The following is a 16,957-nucleotide window of genomic DNA, read 5'->3' as shown; positions in this document are numbered from 1 at the left end:
CTCCACTGTTGGTTTTCTGCATTATGATCACGCTATATTAATATAAGACATTGCTTAATTTTGTGTTTACTTTGATGTTTCTCCAGCAATTAGTTGTGAAGGCAGTCTCTCTTGCCATTGCTCGGGATGGTGCCAGTGGTGGTGTTGTTCGGACAGTGACTGTGAGTTGCTTCTCATTATCAACTACTTCTTTTATTAGTGATCCAACCCCGTCTTAAATTGGGAACTAATCATAGCATGCTTATGAATATCATATCCTTACCTTCAGTATTTTGTTACCAAGATTTTTTCACCAACTCTATGTCAAGGTTGTAACATACAGTTAATTCATATACTAGCCAATATCATGAGAAGTAATTAATTGGCTCAAACCATCAAATGGTATTGGTGCAGCAGTTAAGGAAAATTCTGTACCTAGTCTTGCATAAACGTGATTGTTGTGAATCCTCGTTTGCAGATCAACAAAGATGGCGTTACTAGAAAGTTCTATCCCGTGGACACCCTCCCTCTATGGCATGAAGAAATGGAACCCGAGAATTCACTGTTCGATACTTCATCAGCTGCAAGTCCTGAACCAATGGTCAGTTAAATGGATACTTTAAGCTCCCCACTCTCTTTTTCTCCCAATGACCTACATGTTTTTAGCTTTCGTTTTCCTAACAAGAAAAATTAATCTCCTTTCTTGAAACATCTTTTGTATGGTTGAATGAGTCAAAACATTGTCTCTTTAGCAATTCCGGTTATGTTATCTTTCTTGTCTTAGCTCAAGAAACCTTATTGAGCTGAATTATCCGTGGGTAAAGCCTTGGACTTGCTGCCACTGTTTTATGGTTGACTTGGTGAAATATTTCTAACCCATTCGTAGAAGCAAGTACATTTGACAAGTCTTTTATATTTCAGGATCTGGCTCATCCTATCTGTATGGTTTCTTTGATCAAGCATGGAAGGAAGGGATGACGCGAGAAGAAGCTGAGGTTTGTATATTACGTATCAATGTCAATGAAGTTACACAATTCAGCTTTCATCAGAGTTTCCTAACACGATGATATACATAAGCACATTATACTGGGTGATAGAGCAGTTTTGTAGACCCGCCTGTTTCTCTTTTCTTCTTCCTTCGTGGGAAGGGATGTGAAATATATTGTCAAAAGTTGGGTCCTGCATTATTATCGGAACAGGAGCGAACACCCTCCACTGTTGGTTTTCTGCATTATGATCAAGCTATATGAATATAAGACATTGCTTAATTTTGTGTTTATTTTGATGTTTCTCCAGCAATTAGTTGTGGAGGCAGTCTCTCTTGCCACTGCTCGGGATGGTGCCAATGGTGGTGTTGTTCGGACAGTGACTGTGAGTTGCTTCTCATTATGAACTACTTCTTGTATTAGTGATCCAACCCCGTCTTAAATTGGGAACTAATCATAGCATCCTTATGAATATCATATCCTTACCTTCAGTATTTTGTTACCAAGATTTTCACCAACTCTATGTCAAGGTTGTAACATACAGTTAATTCATATACTAGCCAATATCATGAGAAGTAATTAATTGGCTCAAACCATCAAATGGTATTGGTGCAGCAGTTAAGGAAAATTCTGTACCTAGTCTTGCATAAACCTGATTGTTGTGAATCCTCGTTTGCAGATCAACAAAGATGGCGTTACTCGAAAATTTTATCCCGTGGACACCCTCCCTCTATGGCATGAAGAAATGGAACCCCAGAATTCACTGTTGGATACTTTATCAGCTGCAAGTCCTGAACCAATGGTCAGTTAAATGGATACTTTAAGCTCCCCACTCTCTTTTTCTCCTAATGACCTACATGTTTTTAGCTTTCGTTTTCCTAACAAGAAAAATTAATCTCCTTTCTTTAATCTTCTTTTGTATGGTTGAATGAGTCAAAACATTGTCTCTTTAGCAATTCCGGTTATGTTATCTTTCTTGTCTTAGCTCAAGAAACCTTATTGAGCTGAATTATCCTTGGGTAAAGCCTTGGACTTGCTGCCACTCTTTTATGGTTAACTTGGTGAAATATTTCTAACCCATTCGTAGAAGCAAGTACATTTGACAAGTCATTTATATTTCAGGATCTGGCTCGTCCTATCTGTATGGTTTCTTTGATCAAGCATGGAAGGAAGGGATGACGCGAGAAGAAGCTGAGGTTTGTATATTACGTATCAATGTCAATGAAGTTACACAATTCAGCTTTCATCAGAATTTCCTAACACAATGATATACATAAGCACATTATACTGGGTGATAGAGCAGTTTTGTAGACCCGCCTGTTTCTCTTTTCTTCTTCCTTCGTGGGAAGGGATGTGAAATACATTTTCAAAAGTTGGGTCCTGCATTATTATCGGAACAGGAGCGAACACCCTCCACTGTTGGTTTTCTGCATTATGATCAAGCTATATGAATATTAGACATTGCTTAATTTTGTGTTTACTTTGATGTTTCTCCAGCAATTAGTTGTGAAGGCAGTCTCTCTTGCCATTGCTCGGGATGGTGCCAATGGTGGTGTTGTTCGGACAGTGAATGTGAGTTGCTTCTCATTATGAACTACTTCTTGTATTAGTGATCCAACCCCGTTTTAAATTGGGAACTAATCATAGCATGCTTATGAATATCATATCCTTACCTTCAGTATTTTGTTACCAAGATTTTCACCGACTCTATGTCAAGGTTGTAACATACAGTTAATTCATATACTAGCCAATATCATGAGAAGTAATTAATTGGCTCAAACCATCAAATGGTATTGGTGCAGCAGTTAAGGCAAATTCTGTACCTAGTCTTGCATAAACCTGATTGTTGTGAATCCTCGTTTGCAGATCAACAAAGATGGCGTTACTAGAAAGTTCTATCCCGGGGACACCCTCCCTCTATGGCATGAAGAAATGGAACCCCAGAATTCACTGTTGGATACTTTATCAGCTGCAAGTCCTGAACCAATGGTCAGTTAAATGGATACTTTAAGCTCCCCACTCTCTTTTTCTCCCAATGACCTACATGTTTTTAGCTTTCGTTTTCCTAACAAGAAAAATTAATCTCCTTTCTTGAATCTTCTTTTGTATGGTTTAATGAGTCAAAACATTGTCTCTTTAGCAATTCCGGTTATGTTATCTTTCTTGTCTTAGCTCTTCTTTTCGAGGACTTTCTATTCTAAATACTCTTCCATGTAAATTTTTTATAGCAAAACTAATCCTCATCTAAACTTGTCTTTTCTGTAAATTGTTTCTTTAAGCATTACCCCCTTTTCCATGGCGATTGATAGCTCAAGCTACCGTTTGGAGCCCTTCTTTATATAGATAGGCTTTTTTCTTGATGATGATGTTCCATGGAGGAAAGTAATGTGGTTGTGGTATTGAGCTCACCTTGAAGATTTTGGACAAATAAGAATTTAAGATAGTGTAAGATATAGGTTAATTATTTTTTGTTTCTAGTTAAGTTATTTTTTGGCTCAATATATTCAGATTTTGTTGTTAATTGGATTTTGGCTGAAAATTCCATTGTACATTTCAGCTCAGTCGAAGAAAAATCCAATTAGTATCTTATATTGAGCCAAAAATTTAGCATGGATTTAGATGCCCAAAAACCTTTTCCATGGATTTTTACTTGTCCAAGACATCTTCAAGGATACCGCAAATATAATGCATTTTCTCCGTTGGAACACCATCACTCCGAGAAGCCCAATTTATATTACAAGTTTTCGAATGAGTAGATCGAGCTATTTGTCCTTGATCAGATATACCATCTTTCTTTGTGGTTTATAGTGATGGCTAGGTATGGACCTTATAATGCATACCTTCTACTATTTCTCAATTTGGTATGTGTACTTCTTGTTGTTCTGCTATGCTGTGCTGCTTCTTTTAAATGGTAATACAGGTTAGGGTGCCGATCTCAATGCTGAGCGGCTGCGATTGTTTGCGTAAGTTACATATGCGGTAATACGTTTGTTTCTTGCCCATTTTTCTGTGATCTTCTTTTTGTCCTCTTCCTTTTTCCCCCCCACTGCAAAACGTTACTTTCTTGCTCCTAATTGACGCCTTTTGCAATATTCTTTGATCAGGTAGCAGATTCACAATTTGTTTCAGATTATGTACGTTACTTTCTCCACCAACACACGTAAGTCTGCTTAATATTCACTCTATGAAGTAGCATGATCCTTCATTGTTAGTTGCCTTACTGTTCTCATGCGACCTTACAGTGACTGCATTATTATCGGAACAGTAGCGAACACCCTCCACTGTTGGTTTTCTGCATTATGATCACGCTATATGAATATAAGACATTGCTTAATTTTGTGTTTACTTTGATGTTTCTCCAGCAATTAGTTGTGAAGGCAGTCTCTCTTGCCATTGCTCGGGATGGTGCCAGTGGTGGTATTGTTCGGACAGTTACTGTGAGTTGCTTCTCATTACGAACTTCTTTCTTGCTCCTAATTGACGCCTTTTGCAATATTCTTTGATCAGGTAGCAGATTCACAATTTGTTTCAGGTTATGTACGTTACTTTCTCCACCAACACACGTAAGTCTGCTTAATATTCACTCTATCAAGTAGCATGATCCTTCCTTACTGTTCTCATGCGACCTTACAGTGACTGCATTATTATCGGAACAGGAGCGAACACCTTCCACTGTTGGTTTTCTGCATTATGATCACGCTATATGAATATAAGACATTGCTTAATTTTTTGTTTACTTTGATGTTTCTCCAGCAATTAGTTGTGAAGGCTGTCTCTCTTGCCATTGCTCGGGATGGTGCCAGTGGTGGTGTTGTTCGGACAGTGACTGTGAGTTGCTTCTCATTATGAACTTCTTTCTTGCTCCTAATTGACACCTTTTGCATTATTCTTTGATCAGGTAGCAGATTCACAATTTGTTTCAGATTATGTACGTTACTTTCTCCACCAACACACGTAAGTCTGCTTAATATTCACTCTATGAAGTAGCATGATCCTTCATTGTTAGTTGCCTTACTGTTCTCATGCGACCTTACAGTGACTGCATTATTATCGGAACAGGAGCGAACACCCTCCACTGTTGGTTTTCTGCATTATGATCACGCTATATGAATATAAGACATTGCTTAATTTTGTGTTTACTTTGATGTTTCTCCAGCAATTAGTTGTGAAGGCAGTCTCTCTTGCCATTGCTCGGGATGGTGCCAGTGGTGGTGTTGTTCGGACAGTGACTGTGAGTTGCTTCTCATTATGAACTTCTTTCTTGCTCCTAAATGACGCCTTTTGCAATATTCTTTGATCAGGTAGCAGATTCACAATTTGTTACAGATTATGTACGTTACTTTCTCCACCAACACACGTAAGTCTGCTTAATATTCACTCTATGAAGTAGCATGATCCTTCATTGTTAGTTGCCTTACTGTTCTCATGCGACCTTACAGTGACTGCATTATTATCGGAACAGGAGCGAACACCCTCCACTGTTGGTTTTCTGCATTATGATCACGCTATATGAATATAAGACATTGCTTAATTTTGTGTTTACTTTGATGTTTCTCCAGCAATTAGTTGTGAAGGCAGTCTCTCTTGCCATTGCTCGGGATGGTGCCAGTGGTGGTGTTGTTCGGACATTGACTGTGAGTTGCTTCTCATTATGAACTTCTTTCTTCCTCCTAATTGACGCCTTTTGCATTATTCTTTGATCAGGTAGCAGATTCACAATTTGTTTCAGATTATGTACGTTACTTTCTCCACCAACACACGTAAGTCTGCTTAATATTCACTCTATGAAGTAGCATGATCCTTCATTGTTAGTTGCTTTACTGTTCTCATGCGACCTTACAGTGACTGCATTATTATCGGAACAGGAGCGAACACCCTCCACTGTTGGTTTTCTGCATTATGATCACGCTATATGAATATAAGACATTGCTTAATTTTGTGTTTACTTTGATGTTTCTCCAGCAATTAGTTGTGAAGGCAGTCTCTCTTGCCATTGCTCGGGATGGTGCCAGTGGTGGTGTTGTTCGGACAGTGACTGTGAGTTGCTTCTCATTATGAACTAGTTTCTTGCTCCTATTTGACGCCTTTTGCAATATTCTTTGATCAGGTAGCAGATTCACAATTTGTTTCAGATTATGTACGTTACTTTCTCCACCAACACACGTAAGTCTGCTTAATATTCACTCTATGAAGTAGCATGATCCTTCATTGTTAGTTGCCTTACTGTTCTCATGCGACCTTACAGTGACTGCATTATTATCGGAACAGGAGCGAACACCCTCCACTGTTGGTTTTCTGCATTATGAACACGCTATATTAATATAAGACATTGCTTAATTTTGTGTTTACTTTGATGTTTCTCCAGCAATTAGTTGTGAAGGCAGTCTCTCTTGCCATTGCTCGGGATGGTGCCAGTGGTGGTGTTGTTCGGACATTGACTGTGAGTTGCTTCTCATTATGAACTTCTTTCTTGCTCCTAATTGACGCCTTTTGCATTATTCTTTGATCAGGTAGCAGATTCACAATTTGTTTCAGATTATGTACGTTACTTTCTCCACCAACACACGTAAGTCTGCTTAATATTCACTCTATGAAGTAGCATCATCCTTCATTGTTAGTTGCCTAACTGTTCTCATGCGACCTTACAGTGACTGCATTATTATCGGAACAGGAGCGAACACCCTCCACTGTTGGTTTTCTGCATTATGATCACGCTATATTAATATAAGACATTGCTTAATTTTGTGTTTACTTTGATGTTTCTCCAGCAATTAGTTGTGAAGGCAGTCTCTCTTGCCATTGCTCGGGATGGTGCCAGTGGTGGTGTTGTTCGGACAGTGACTGTGAGTTGCTTCTCATTATGAACTACTTCTTGTATTAGTGATCCAACCCCGTCTTAAATTGGGAACTAATCATAGCATGCTTATGAATATCATATCCTTACCTTCAGTATTTTGTTACCAAGATTTTTTCACCAACTCTATGTCAAGGTTGTAACATACAGTTAATTCATATACTAGCCAATATCATGAGAAGTAATTAATTGGCTCAAACCATCAAATGGTATTGGTGCAGCAGTTAAGGAAAATTCTGTACCTAGTCTTGCATAAACCTGATTGTTGTGAATCCTCGTTTGCAGATCAACAAAGATGGCGTTACTAGAAAGTTCTATCCCGTGGACACCCTCCCTCTATGGCGTGAAGAAATGGAACCCGAGAATTCACTGTTCGATACTTCATCAGCTGCAAGTCCTGAACCAATGGTCAGTTAAATGGATACTTTAAGCTCCCCACTCTCTTTTTCTCCCAATGACCTACATGTTTTTAGCTTTCGTTTTCCTAACAAGAAAAATTAATCTCCTTTCTTGAAACATCTTTTGTATGGTTGAATGAGTCAAAACATTGTCTCTTTAGCAATTCCGGTTATGTTATCTTTCTTGTCTTAGCTCAAGAAACCTTATTGAGCTGAATTATCCTTGGGTAAAGCCTTGGACTTGCTGCCACTGTTTTATGGTTGACTTGGTGAAATATTTCTAACCCATTCGTAGAAGCAAGTACATTTGACAAGTCTTTTATATTTCAGGATCTGGCTCGTCCTATCTGTATGGTTTCTTTGATCAAGCATGGAAGGAAGGGATGACGCGAGAAGAAGCTGAGGTTTGTATATTACGTATCAATGTCAATGAAGTTACACAATTCAGCTTTCATCAGAGTTTCCTAACACGATGATATACATAAGCACATTATACTGGGTGATAGAGCAGTTTTGTAGACCCGCCTGTTTCTCTTTTCTTCTTCCTTCGTGGGAAGGGATGTGAAATACATTGTCAAAAGTTGGGTCCTGCATTATTATCGGAACAGGAGCAAACACCCTCCACTGTTGGTTTTCTGCATTATGATCAAGCTATATGAATATAAGACATTGCTTAATTTTTTGTTTACTTTGATGTTTCTCCAGCAATTAGTTGTGAAGGCAGTCTCTCTTGCCATTGCTCGGGATGGTGCCAGTGGTGGTGTTGTTCGGACAGTGACTGTGAGTTGCTTCTCATTATGAACTACTTCTTGTATTAGTGATCCAACCCTGTCTTAAATTGGGAACTAATCATAGCATGCTTATGAATATCATATCCTTACCTTCAGTATTTTGTTACCAAGATTTTTTCACCAACTCTATGTCAAGGTTGTAACATACAGTTAATTCATATACTAGCCAATATCATGAGAAGTAATTAATTCGCTCAAACCATCAAATGGTATTGGTGCAGCAGTTAAGGAAAATTCTGTACCTAGTCTTGCATAAACCTGATTGTTGTGAATCCTCGTTTGCAGATCAACAAAGATGGCGTTACTAGAAAGTTCTATCCCGTGGACACCCTCCCTCTATGGCGTGAAGAAATGGAACCCGAGAATTCACTGTTCGATACTTCATCAGCTGCAAGTCCTGAACCAATGGTCAGTTAAATGGATACTTTAAGCTCCCCACTCTCTTTTTCTCCCAATGACCTACATGTTTTTAGCTTTCGTTTTCCTAACAAGAAAAATTAATCTCCTTTCTTGAAACATCTTTTGTATGGTTGAATGAGTCAAAACATTGTCTCTTTAGCAATTCCGGTTATGTTATCTTTCTTGTCTTAGCTCAAGAAACCTTATTGAGCTGAATTATCCTTGGGTAAAGCCTTGGACTTGCTGCCACTGTTTTATGGTTGACTTGGTGAAATATTTCTAACCCATTCGTAGAAGCAAGTACATTTGACAAGTCTTTTATATTTCAGGATCTGGCTCGTCCTATCTGTATGGTTTCTTTGATCAAGCATGGAAGGAAGGGATGACGCGAGAAGAAGCTGAGGTTTGTATATTACGTATCAATGTCAATGAAGTTACACAATTCAGCTTTCATCAGAGTTTCCTAACACGATGATATACATAAGCACATTATACTGGGTGATAGAGCAGTTTTGTAGACCCGCCTGTTTCTCTTTTCTTCTTCCTTCGTGGGAAGGGATGTGAAATACATTGTCAAAAGTTGGGTCCTGCATTATTATCGGAACAGGAGCAAACACCCTCCACTGTTGGTTTTCTGCATTATGATCAAGCTATATGAATATAAGACATTGCTTAATTTTTTGTTTACTTTGATGTTTCTCCAGCAATTAGTTGTGAAGGCAGTCTCTCTTGCCATTGCTCGGGATGGTGCCAGTGGTGGTGTTGTTCGGACAGTGACTGTGAGTTGCTTCTCATTATGAACTACTTCTTGTATTAGTGATCCAACCCTGTCTTAAATTGGGAACTAATCATAGCATGCTTATGAATATCATATCCTTACCTTCAGTATTTTGTTACCAAGATTTTTTCACCAACTCTATGTCAAGGTTGTAACATACAGTTAATTCATATACTAGCCAATATCATGAGAAGTAATTAATTCGCTCAAACCATCAAATGGTATTGGTGCAGCAGTTAAGGAAAATTCTGTACCTAGTCTTGCATAAACCTGATTGTTGTGAATCCTCGTTTGCAGATCAACAAAGATGGCGTTACTAGAAAGTTCTATCCCGTGGACACCCTCCCTCTATGGCGTGAAGAAATGGAACCCGAGAATTCACTGTTCGATACTTCATCAGCTGCAAGTCCTGAACCAATGGTCAGTTAAATGGATACTTTAAGCTCCCCACTCTCTTTTTCTCCCAATGACCTACATGTTTTTAGCTTTCGTTTTCCTAACAAGAAAAATTAATCTCCTTTCTTGAAACATCTTTTGTATGGTTGAATGAGTCAAAACATTGTCTCTTTAGCAATTCCGGTTATGTTATCTTTCTTGTCTTAGCTCTTCTTTTCGAGGACTTTCTATTCTAAATACTCTTCCATGTAAATTTTTTATAGCAAAACTAATCCTCATCTAAACTTGTCTTTTCTGTAAATTGTTTCTTTAAGCATTACCCCCTTTTCCATGGCGATTGATAGCTCAAGCTACCGTTTGGAGCCCTTCTTTATATAGATAGGCTTTTTTCTTGATGATGATGTTCCATGGAGGAAAGTAATGTGGTTGTGGTATTGAGCTCACCTTGAAGATTTTGGACAAATAAGAATTTAAGATAGTGTAAGATATAGGTTAATTATTTTTTGTTTCTAGTTAAGTTATTTTTTGGCTCAATATATTCAGATTTTGTTGTTAATTGGATTTTGGCTGAAAATTCCATTGTACATTTCAGCTCAGTCGAAGAAAAATCCAATTAGTATCTTATATTGAGCCAAAAATTTAGCTTGGATTTAGATGCCCAAAAACCTTTTCCATGGGTTTTTACTTGTCCAAGACGTCTTCAAGGATACCGCAAATATAATGCATTTTCTCCATTGGAACACCATCACTCCGAGAAGCCCAATTTATATTACAAGTTTTCGAATGAGTAGATCGAGCTATTTGTCCTTGATCAGATATACCATCTTTCTTTGTGGTTTATAGTGATGGCTAGGTATGGACCTTATAATGCATACCTTCTACTATTTCTCAATTTGGTATGTGTACTTCTTGTTGTTCTGCTATGCTGTGCTGCTTCTTTTAAACGGTAATACAGGTTAGGGTGCCGATCTCAATGCTGAGCGGCTGCGATTGTTTGCGTAAGTTACATATGCGGTAATACGTTTGTTTCGTGCCCATTTTTCTGTGATCTTCTTTTTGTCCTCTTCCTTTTTCCCCCCCACTGCAAAACGTTACTTTCTTGCTCCTAATTGACGCCTTTTGCAATATTCTTTGATCAGGTAGCAGATTCACAATTTGTTTCAGATTATGTACGTTACTTTCTCCACCAACACACGTAAGTCTGCTTAATATTCACTCTATGAAGTAGCATGATCCTTCATTGTTAGTTGCCTTACTGTTCTCATGCGACCTTACAGTGACTGCATTATTATCGGAACAGGAGCGAACACCCTCCACTGTTGGTTTTCTGCATTATGATCACGCTATATGAATATAAGACATTGCTTAATTTTGTGTTTACTTTGATGTTTCTCCAGCAATTAGTTGTGAAGGCAGTCTCTCTTGCCATTGCTCGGGATGCTGCCAGTGGTGGTGTTGTTCGGACATTGACTGTGAGTTGCTTCTCATTATGAACTTCTTTCTTGCTCCTAATTGACGCCTTCTGCATTATTCTTTGATCAGGTAGCAGATTCACAATTTGTTTCAGATTATGTACGTTACTTTCTCCACCAACACACGTAAGTCTGCTTAATATTCACTCTATGAAGTAGCATGATCCTTCATTGTTAGTTGCCTTACTGTTCTCATGCGACCTTACAGTGACTGCATTATTATCGGAACAGGAGCGAACACCCTCCACTGTTGGTTTTCTGCATTATGATCACGCTATATGAATATAAGACATTGCTTAATTTTGTGTTTACTTTGATGTTTCTCCAGCAATTAGTTGTGAAGGCAGTCTCTCTTGCCATTGCTCGGGATGGTGCCAGTGGTGGTGTTGTTCGGACAGTGACTGTGAGTTGCTTCTCATTATGAACTTCTTTCTTGCTCCTAAATGACGCCTTTTGCAATATTCTTTGATCAGGTAGCAGATTCACAATTTGTTACAGATTATGTACGTTACTTTCTCCACCAACACACGTAAGTCTGCTTAATATTCACTCTATGAAGTAGCATGATCCTTCATTGTTAGTTGCCTTACTGTTCTCATGCGACCTTACAGTGACTGCATTATTATCGGAACAGGAGCGAACACCCTCCACTGTTGGTTTTCTGCATTATGATCACGCTATATGAATATAAGACATTGCTTAATTTTGTGTTTACTTTGATGTTTCTCCAGCAATTAGTTGTGAAGGCAGTCTCTCTTGCCATTGCTCGGGATGGTGCCAGTGGTGGTGTTGTTCGGACATTGACTGTGAGTTGCTTCTCATTATGAACTTCTTTCTTGCTCCTAATTGACGCCTTCTGCATTATTCTTTGATCAGGTAGCAGATTCACAATTTGTTTCAGATTATGTACGTTAGTTTCTCCACCAACACACGTAAGTCTGCTTAATATTCACTCTATGAAGTAGCATGATCCTTCATTGTTAGTTGCTTTACTGTTCTCATGCGACCTTACAGTGACTGCATTATTATCGGAACAGGAGCGAACACCCTCCACTGTTGGTTTTCTGCATTATGATCACGCTATATGAATATAAGACATTGCTTAATTTTGTGTTTACTTTGATGTTTCTCCAGCAATTAGTTGTGAAGGCAGTCTCTCTTGCCATTGCTCGGGATGGTGCCAGTGGTGGTGTTGTTCGGACAGTGACTGTGAGTTGCTTCTCATTATGAACTAGTTTCTTGCTCCTATTTGACGCCTTTTGCAATATTCTTTGATCAGGTAGCAGATTCACAATTTGTTTCAGATTATGTACGTTACTTTCTCCACCAACACACGTAAGTCTGCTTAATATTCACTCTATGAAGTAGCATGATCCTTCATTGTTAGTTGCCTTACTGTTCTCATGCGACCTTACAGTGACTGCATTATTATCGGAACAGGAGCGAACACCCTCCACTGTTGGTTTTCTGCATTATGAACACGCTATATTAATATAAGACATTGCTTAATTTTGTGTTTACTTTGATGTTTCTCCAGCAATTAGTTGTGAAGGCAGTCTCTCTTGCCATTGCTCGGGATGGTGCCAGTGGTGGTGTTGTTCGGACAGTGACTGTGAGTTGCTTCTCATTATGAACTACTTCTTGTATTAGTGATCCAACCCCGTCTTAAATTGGGAACTAATCATAGCATGCTTATGAATATCATATCCTTACCTTCAGTATTTTGTTACCAAGATTTTTTCACCAACTCTATGTCAAGGTTGTAACATACAGTTAATTCATATACTAGCCAATATCATGAGAAGTAATTAATTCGCTCAAACCATCAAATGGTATTGGTGCAGCAGTTAAGGAAAATTCTGTACCTAGTCTTGCATAAACTTGATTGTTGTGAATCCTCGTTTGCAGATCAACAAAGATGGCGTTACTAGAAAGTTCTATCCCGTGGACACCCTCCCTCTATGGCGTGAAGAAATGGAACCCGAGAATTCACTGTTCGATACTTCATCAGCTGCAAGTCCTGAACCAATGGTCAGTTAAATGGATACTTTAAGCTCCCCACTCTCTTTTTCTCCCAATGACCTACATGTTTTTAGCTTTCGTTTTCCTAACAAGAAAAATTAATCTCCTTTCTTGAAACATCTTTTGTATGGTTGAATGAGTCAAAACATTGTCTCTTTAGCAATTCCGGTTATGTTATCTTTCTTGTCTTAGCTCAAGAAACCTTATTGAGCTGAATTATCCTTGGGTAAAGCCTTGGACTTGCTGCCACTGTTTTATGGTTGACTTGGTGAAATATTTCTAACCCATTCGTAGAAGCAAGTACATTTGACAAGTCTTTTATATTTCAGGATCTGGCTCGTCCTATCTGTATGGTTTCTTTGATCAAGCATGGAAGGAAGGGATGACGCGAGAAGAAGCTGAGGTTTGTATATTACGTATCAATGTCAATGAAGTTACACAATTCATCTTTCATCAGAGTTTCCTAACACGATGATATACATAAGCACATTTTACTGGGTGATAGAGCAGTTTTGTAGACCCGCCTGTTTCTCTTTTCTTCTTCCTTCGTGGGAAGGGATGTGAAATACATTGTCAAAAGTTGGGTCCTGCATTATTATCGGAACAGGAGCGAACACCCTCCACTGTTGGTTTTCTGCATTATGATCAAGCTATATGAATATAAGACATTGCTTAATTTTGTGTTTACTTTGATGTTTCTCCAGCAATTAGTTGTGAAGGCAGTCTCTCTTGCCATTGCTCGGGATGGTGCCAGTGGTGGTGTTGTTCGGACAGTGACTGTGAGTTGCTTCTCATTATGAACTACTTCTTGTATTAGTGATCCAACCCCGTCTTAAATTGGGAACTAATCATAGCATCCTTATGAATATCATATCCTAACCTTCAGTATTTTGTTACCAAGATTTTCACCAACTCTATGTCAAGGTTGTAACATACAGTTAATTCATATACTAGCCAATATCATGAGAAGTAATTAATTGACTCAAACCATCAAATGGTATTGGTGCAGCGGTTAAGGAAAATTCTGTACCTAGTCTTGCATAAACCTGATTGTTGTGAATCCTCGTTTGCAGATCAACAAAGATGGCGTTACTAGAAAATTTTATCCCGTGGACACCCTCCCTCTATGGCATGAAGAAATGGAACCCCAGAATTCACTGTTGGATACTTTATCAGCTGCAAGTCCTGAACCAATGGTCAGTTAAATGGATACTTTAAGCTCCCCACTCTCTTTTTCTCCTAATGACCTACATGTTTTTAGCTTTCGTTTTCCTAACAAGAAAAATTAATCTCCTTTCTTGAATCTTCTTTTGTATGGTTGAATGAGTCAAAACATTGTCTCTTTAGCAATTCCGGTTATGTTATCTTTCTTGTCTTAGCTCAAGAAACCTTATTGAGCTGAATTATCCTTAGGTAAAGCCTTGGACTTGCTGCCACTGTTTTATGGTTAACTTGGTGAAATATTTCTAACCCATTCGTAGAAGCAAGTACATTTGACAAGTCATTTATATTTCAGGATCTGGCTCGTCCTATCTGTATGGTTTCTTTGATCAAGCATGGAAGGAAGGGATGACGCGAGAAGAAGCTGAGGTTTGTATATTACGTATCAATGTCAATGAAGTTACACAATTCAGCTTTCATCAGAATTTCCTAACACAATGATATACATAAGCACATTATACTGGGTGATAGAGCAGTTTTGTAGACCCGCCTGTTTCTCTTTTCTTCTTCCTTCGTGGGAAGGGATGTGAAATACATTTTCAAAAGTTGGGTCCTGCATTATTATCGGAACAGGAGCGAACACCCTCCAATGTTGGTTTTCTGCATTATGATCAAGCTATATGAATATAAGACATTGCTTAATTTTGTGTTTACTTTGATGTTTCTCCAGCAATTAGTTGTGAAGGCAGTCTCTCTTGCCATTGCTCGGGATGGTGCCAATGGTGGTGTTGTTCGGACAGTGAATGTGAGTTGCTTCTCATTAGAACTACTTCTTGTATTAGTGATCCAACCCCGTCTTAAATTGGGAACTAATCATAGCATGCTTATGAATATCATATCCTTACTTTCAGTATTTTGTTACCAAGATTTTCACCGACTCTATGTCAAGGTTGTAACATACAGTTAATTCATATACTAGCCAATATCATGAGAAGTAATTAATTGGCTCAAACCATCAAATGGTATTGGTGCAGCAGTTAAGGCAAATTCTGTACCTAGTCTTGCATAAACCTGATTGTTGTGAATCCTCGTTTGCAGATCAACAAAGATGGCGTTACTAGAAAGTTCTATCCCGGGGACACCCTCCCTCTATGGCATGAAGAAATGGAACCCCAGAATTCACTGTTGGATACTTTATCAGCTGCAAGTCCTGAACCAATGGTCAGTTAAATGGATACTTTAAGCTCCCCACTCTCTTTTTCTCCCAATGACCTACATGTTTTTAGCTTTCGTTTTCCTAACAAGAAAAATTAATCTCCTTTCTTGAATCTTCTATTGTATGGTTGAATGAGTCAAAACATTGTCTCTTTAGCAATTCCGGTTATGTTATCTTTCTTGTCTTAGCTCTTCTTTTCGAGGACTTTCTATTCTAAATACTTTTCCATGTAAATTTTTTATAGGAAAACTAATCCTCATCTAAACTTGTCTTTTCTGTAAATTGTTTCTTTAAGCATTCCCCCCTTTTCCATGGCGATTGATAGCTCAAGCTACCGTTTGGAGCCCTTCTTTATATAGATAGGCTTTTTTCTTGATGATGATGTTCCATGGAGGAAAGTAATGTGGTTGTGGTATTGAGCTCACCTTGAAGATTTTGGACAAATAAGAATTTAAGATAGTGTAACATATACGTTAATTATTTTTTGTTTCTAGTTAAGTTATTTTTTGGCTCAATATATTCAGATTTTGTTGTTAATTGGATTTTGGCTGAAAATTCCATTGTACATTTCAGCTCAGTCGAAGAAAAATCCAATTAGTATCTTATATTGAGCCAAAAATTTAGCATGGATTTAGATGCCCAAAAACCTTTTCCATGGATTTTTACTTGTCCAAGACGTCTTCAAGGATACCGCAAATATAATGCATTTTCTCCGTTGGAACACCATCACTCCGAGAAGCCCAATTTATATTACAAGTTTTCGAATGAGTAGATCGAGCTATTTGTCCTTGATCAGATATACCATCTTTCTTTGTGGTTTATAGTGATGGCTAGGTATGGACCTTATAATGCATACCTTCTACTATTTCTCAATTTGGTATGTGTACTTCTTGTTGTTCTGCTATGCTGTGCTGCTTCTTTTAAATGGTAATACAGGTTAGGGTGCCGATCTCAATGCTGAGCGGCTGCGATTGTTTGCGTAAGTTACATATGCGGTAATACGTTTGTTTCTTGCCCATTTTTCTGTGATCTTCTTTTTGTCCTCTTCCTATTTCCCCCCCACTGCAAAACGTTACTTTCTTGATCCTATTTGACGCCTTTTGCAATATTCTTTGATCAGGTAGCAGATTCACAATTTGTTTCAGATTATGTACGTTACTATCTCCACCAACACACGTAAGTCTGCTTAATATTCACTCTATGAAGTAGCATGATCCTTCATTGTTAGTTGCCTTACTGTTCTCATGCGACCTTACAGTGACTGCATTATTATCGGAACAGTAGCGAACACCCTCCACTGTTGGTTTTCTGCATTATGATCACGCTATATGAATATAAGACATTGCTTAATTTTGTGTTTACTTTGATGTTTCTCCAGCAATTAGTTGTGAAGGCAGTCTCTCTTGCCATTGCTCAGGATGGTGCCAGTGGTGGTATTGTTCGGACTGTTACTGTGAGTTGCTTCTCATTATGAACTTCTTTCTTGCTCCTAATTGACGCCTTTT

The 16,957-nt window shown here is 38.4% G+C and overlaps 2 protein-coding genes and 1 long non-coding RNA gene across 3 annotated transcripts in view; all 3 read left to right on the top strand.

The window, feature by feature from the left end:
• LOC105161995 (uncharacterized) overlaps positions 1-16,957 on the top strand; it is an 88,264-nt gene that overhangs the window by 70,840 nt on the left and 467 nt on the right. Inside the window, exons 7-9 of the mRNA XM_088880683.1 lie at positions 4,328-4,382; positions 16,573-16,628; positions 16,831-16,885. Coding sequence (XP_088736809.1) covers positions 4,328-4,382; positions 16,573-16,628; positions 16,831-16,885 — 166 coding nt within the window. The remainder of the gene's footprint in view (positions 1-4,327; positions 4,383-16,572; positions 16,629-16,830; positions 16,886-16,957) is intronic.
• Positions 458-1,802, top strand: LOC148788179 (proteasome subunit beta type-6-like). The gene is made up of 4 exons (XM_088880864.1): positions 458-580; positions 901-974; positions 1,276-1,350; positions 1,645-1,802. The coding sequence occupies exons 2-4, from the start codon at positions 954-956 to the stop codon at positions 1,774-1,776; spliced, it is 228 nt and encodes a 75-aa protein (XP_088736990.1). The 5' UTR covers positions 458-580; positions 901-953; the 3' UTR covers positions 1,777-1,802.
• LOC148788178 (uncharacterized) lies at positions 11,385-12,640 on the top strand. The gene is made up of 3 exons (XR_016065533.1): positions 11,385-11,582; positions 11,785-11,859; positions 11,930-12,640. It is a non-coding gene; the product is annotated as an uncharacterized LOC148788178 (long non-coding RNA).

This window comes from Sesamum indicum, linkage group LG5 (genome assembly GCF_026168435.1).
Source record: "Sesamum indicum cultivar Baizhima isolate 11 linkage group LG5, ASM2616843v1, whole genome shotgun sequence".
NCBI classification, from domain to species: domain Eukaryota; kingdom Viridiplantae; phylum Streptophyta; class Magnoliopsida; order Lamiales; family Pedaliaceae; genus Sesamum; species Sesamum indicum.
Note: the sequence above shows the minus strand (reverse complement) of the source record. Positions and strands in the feature narration are given on the sequence as shown.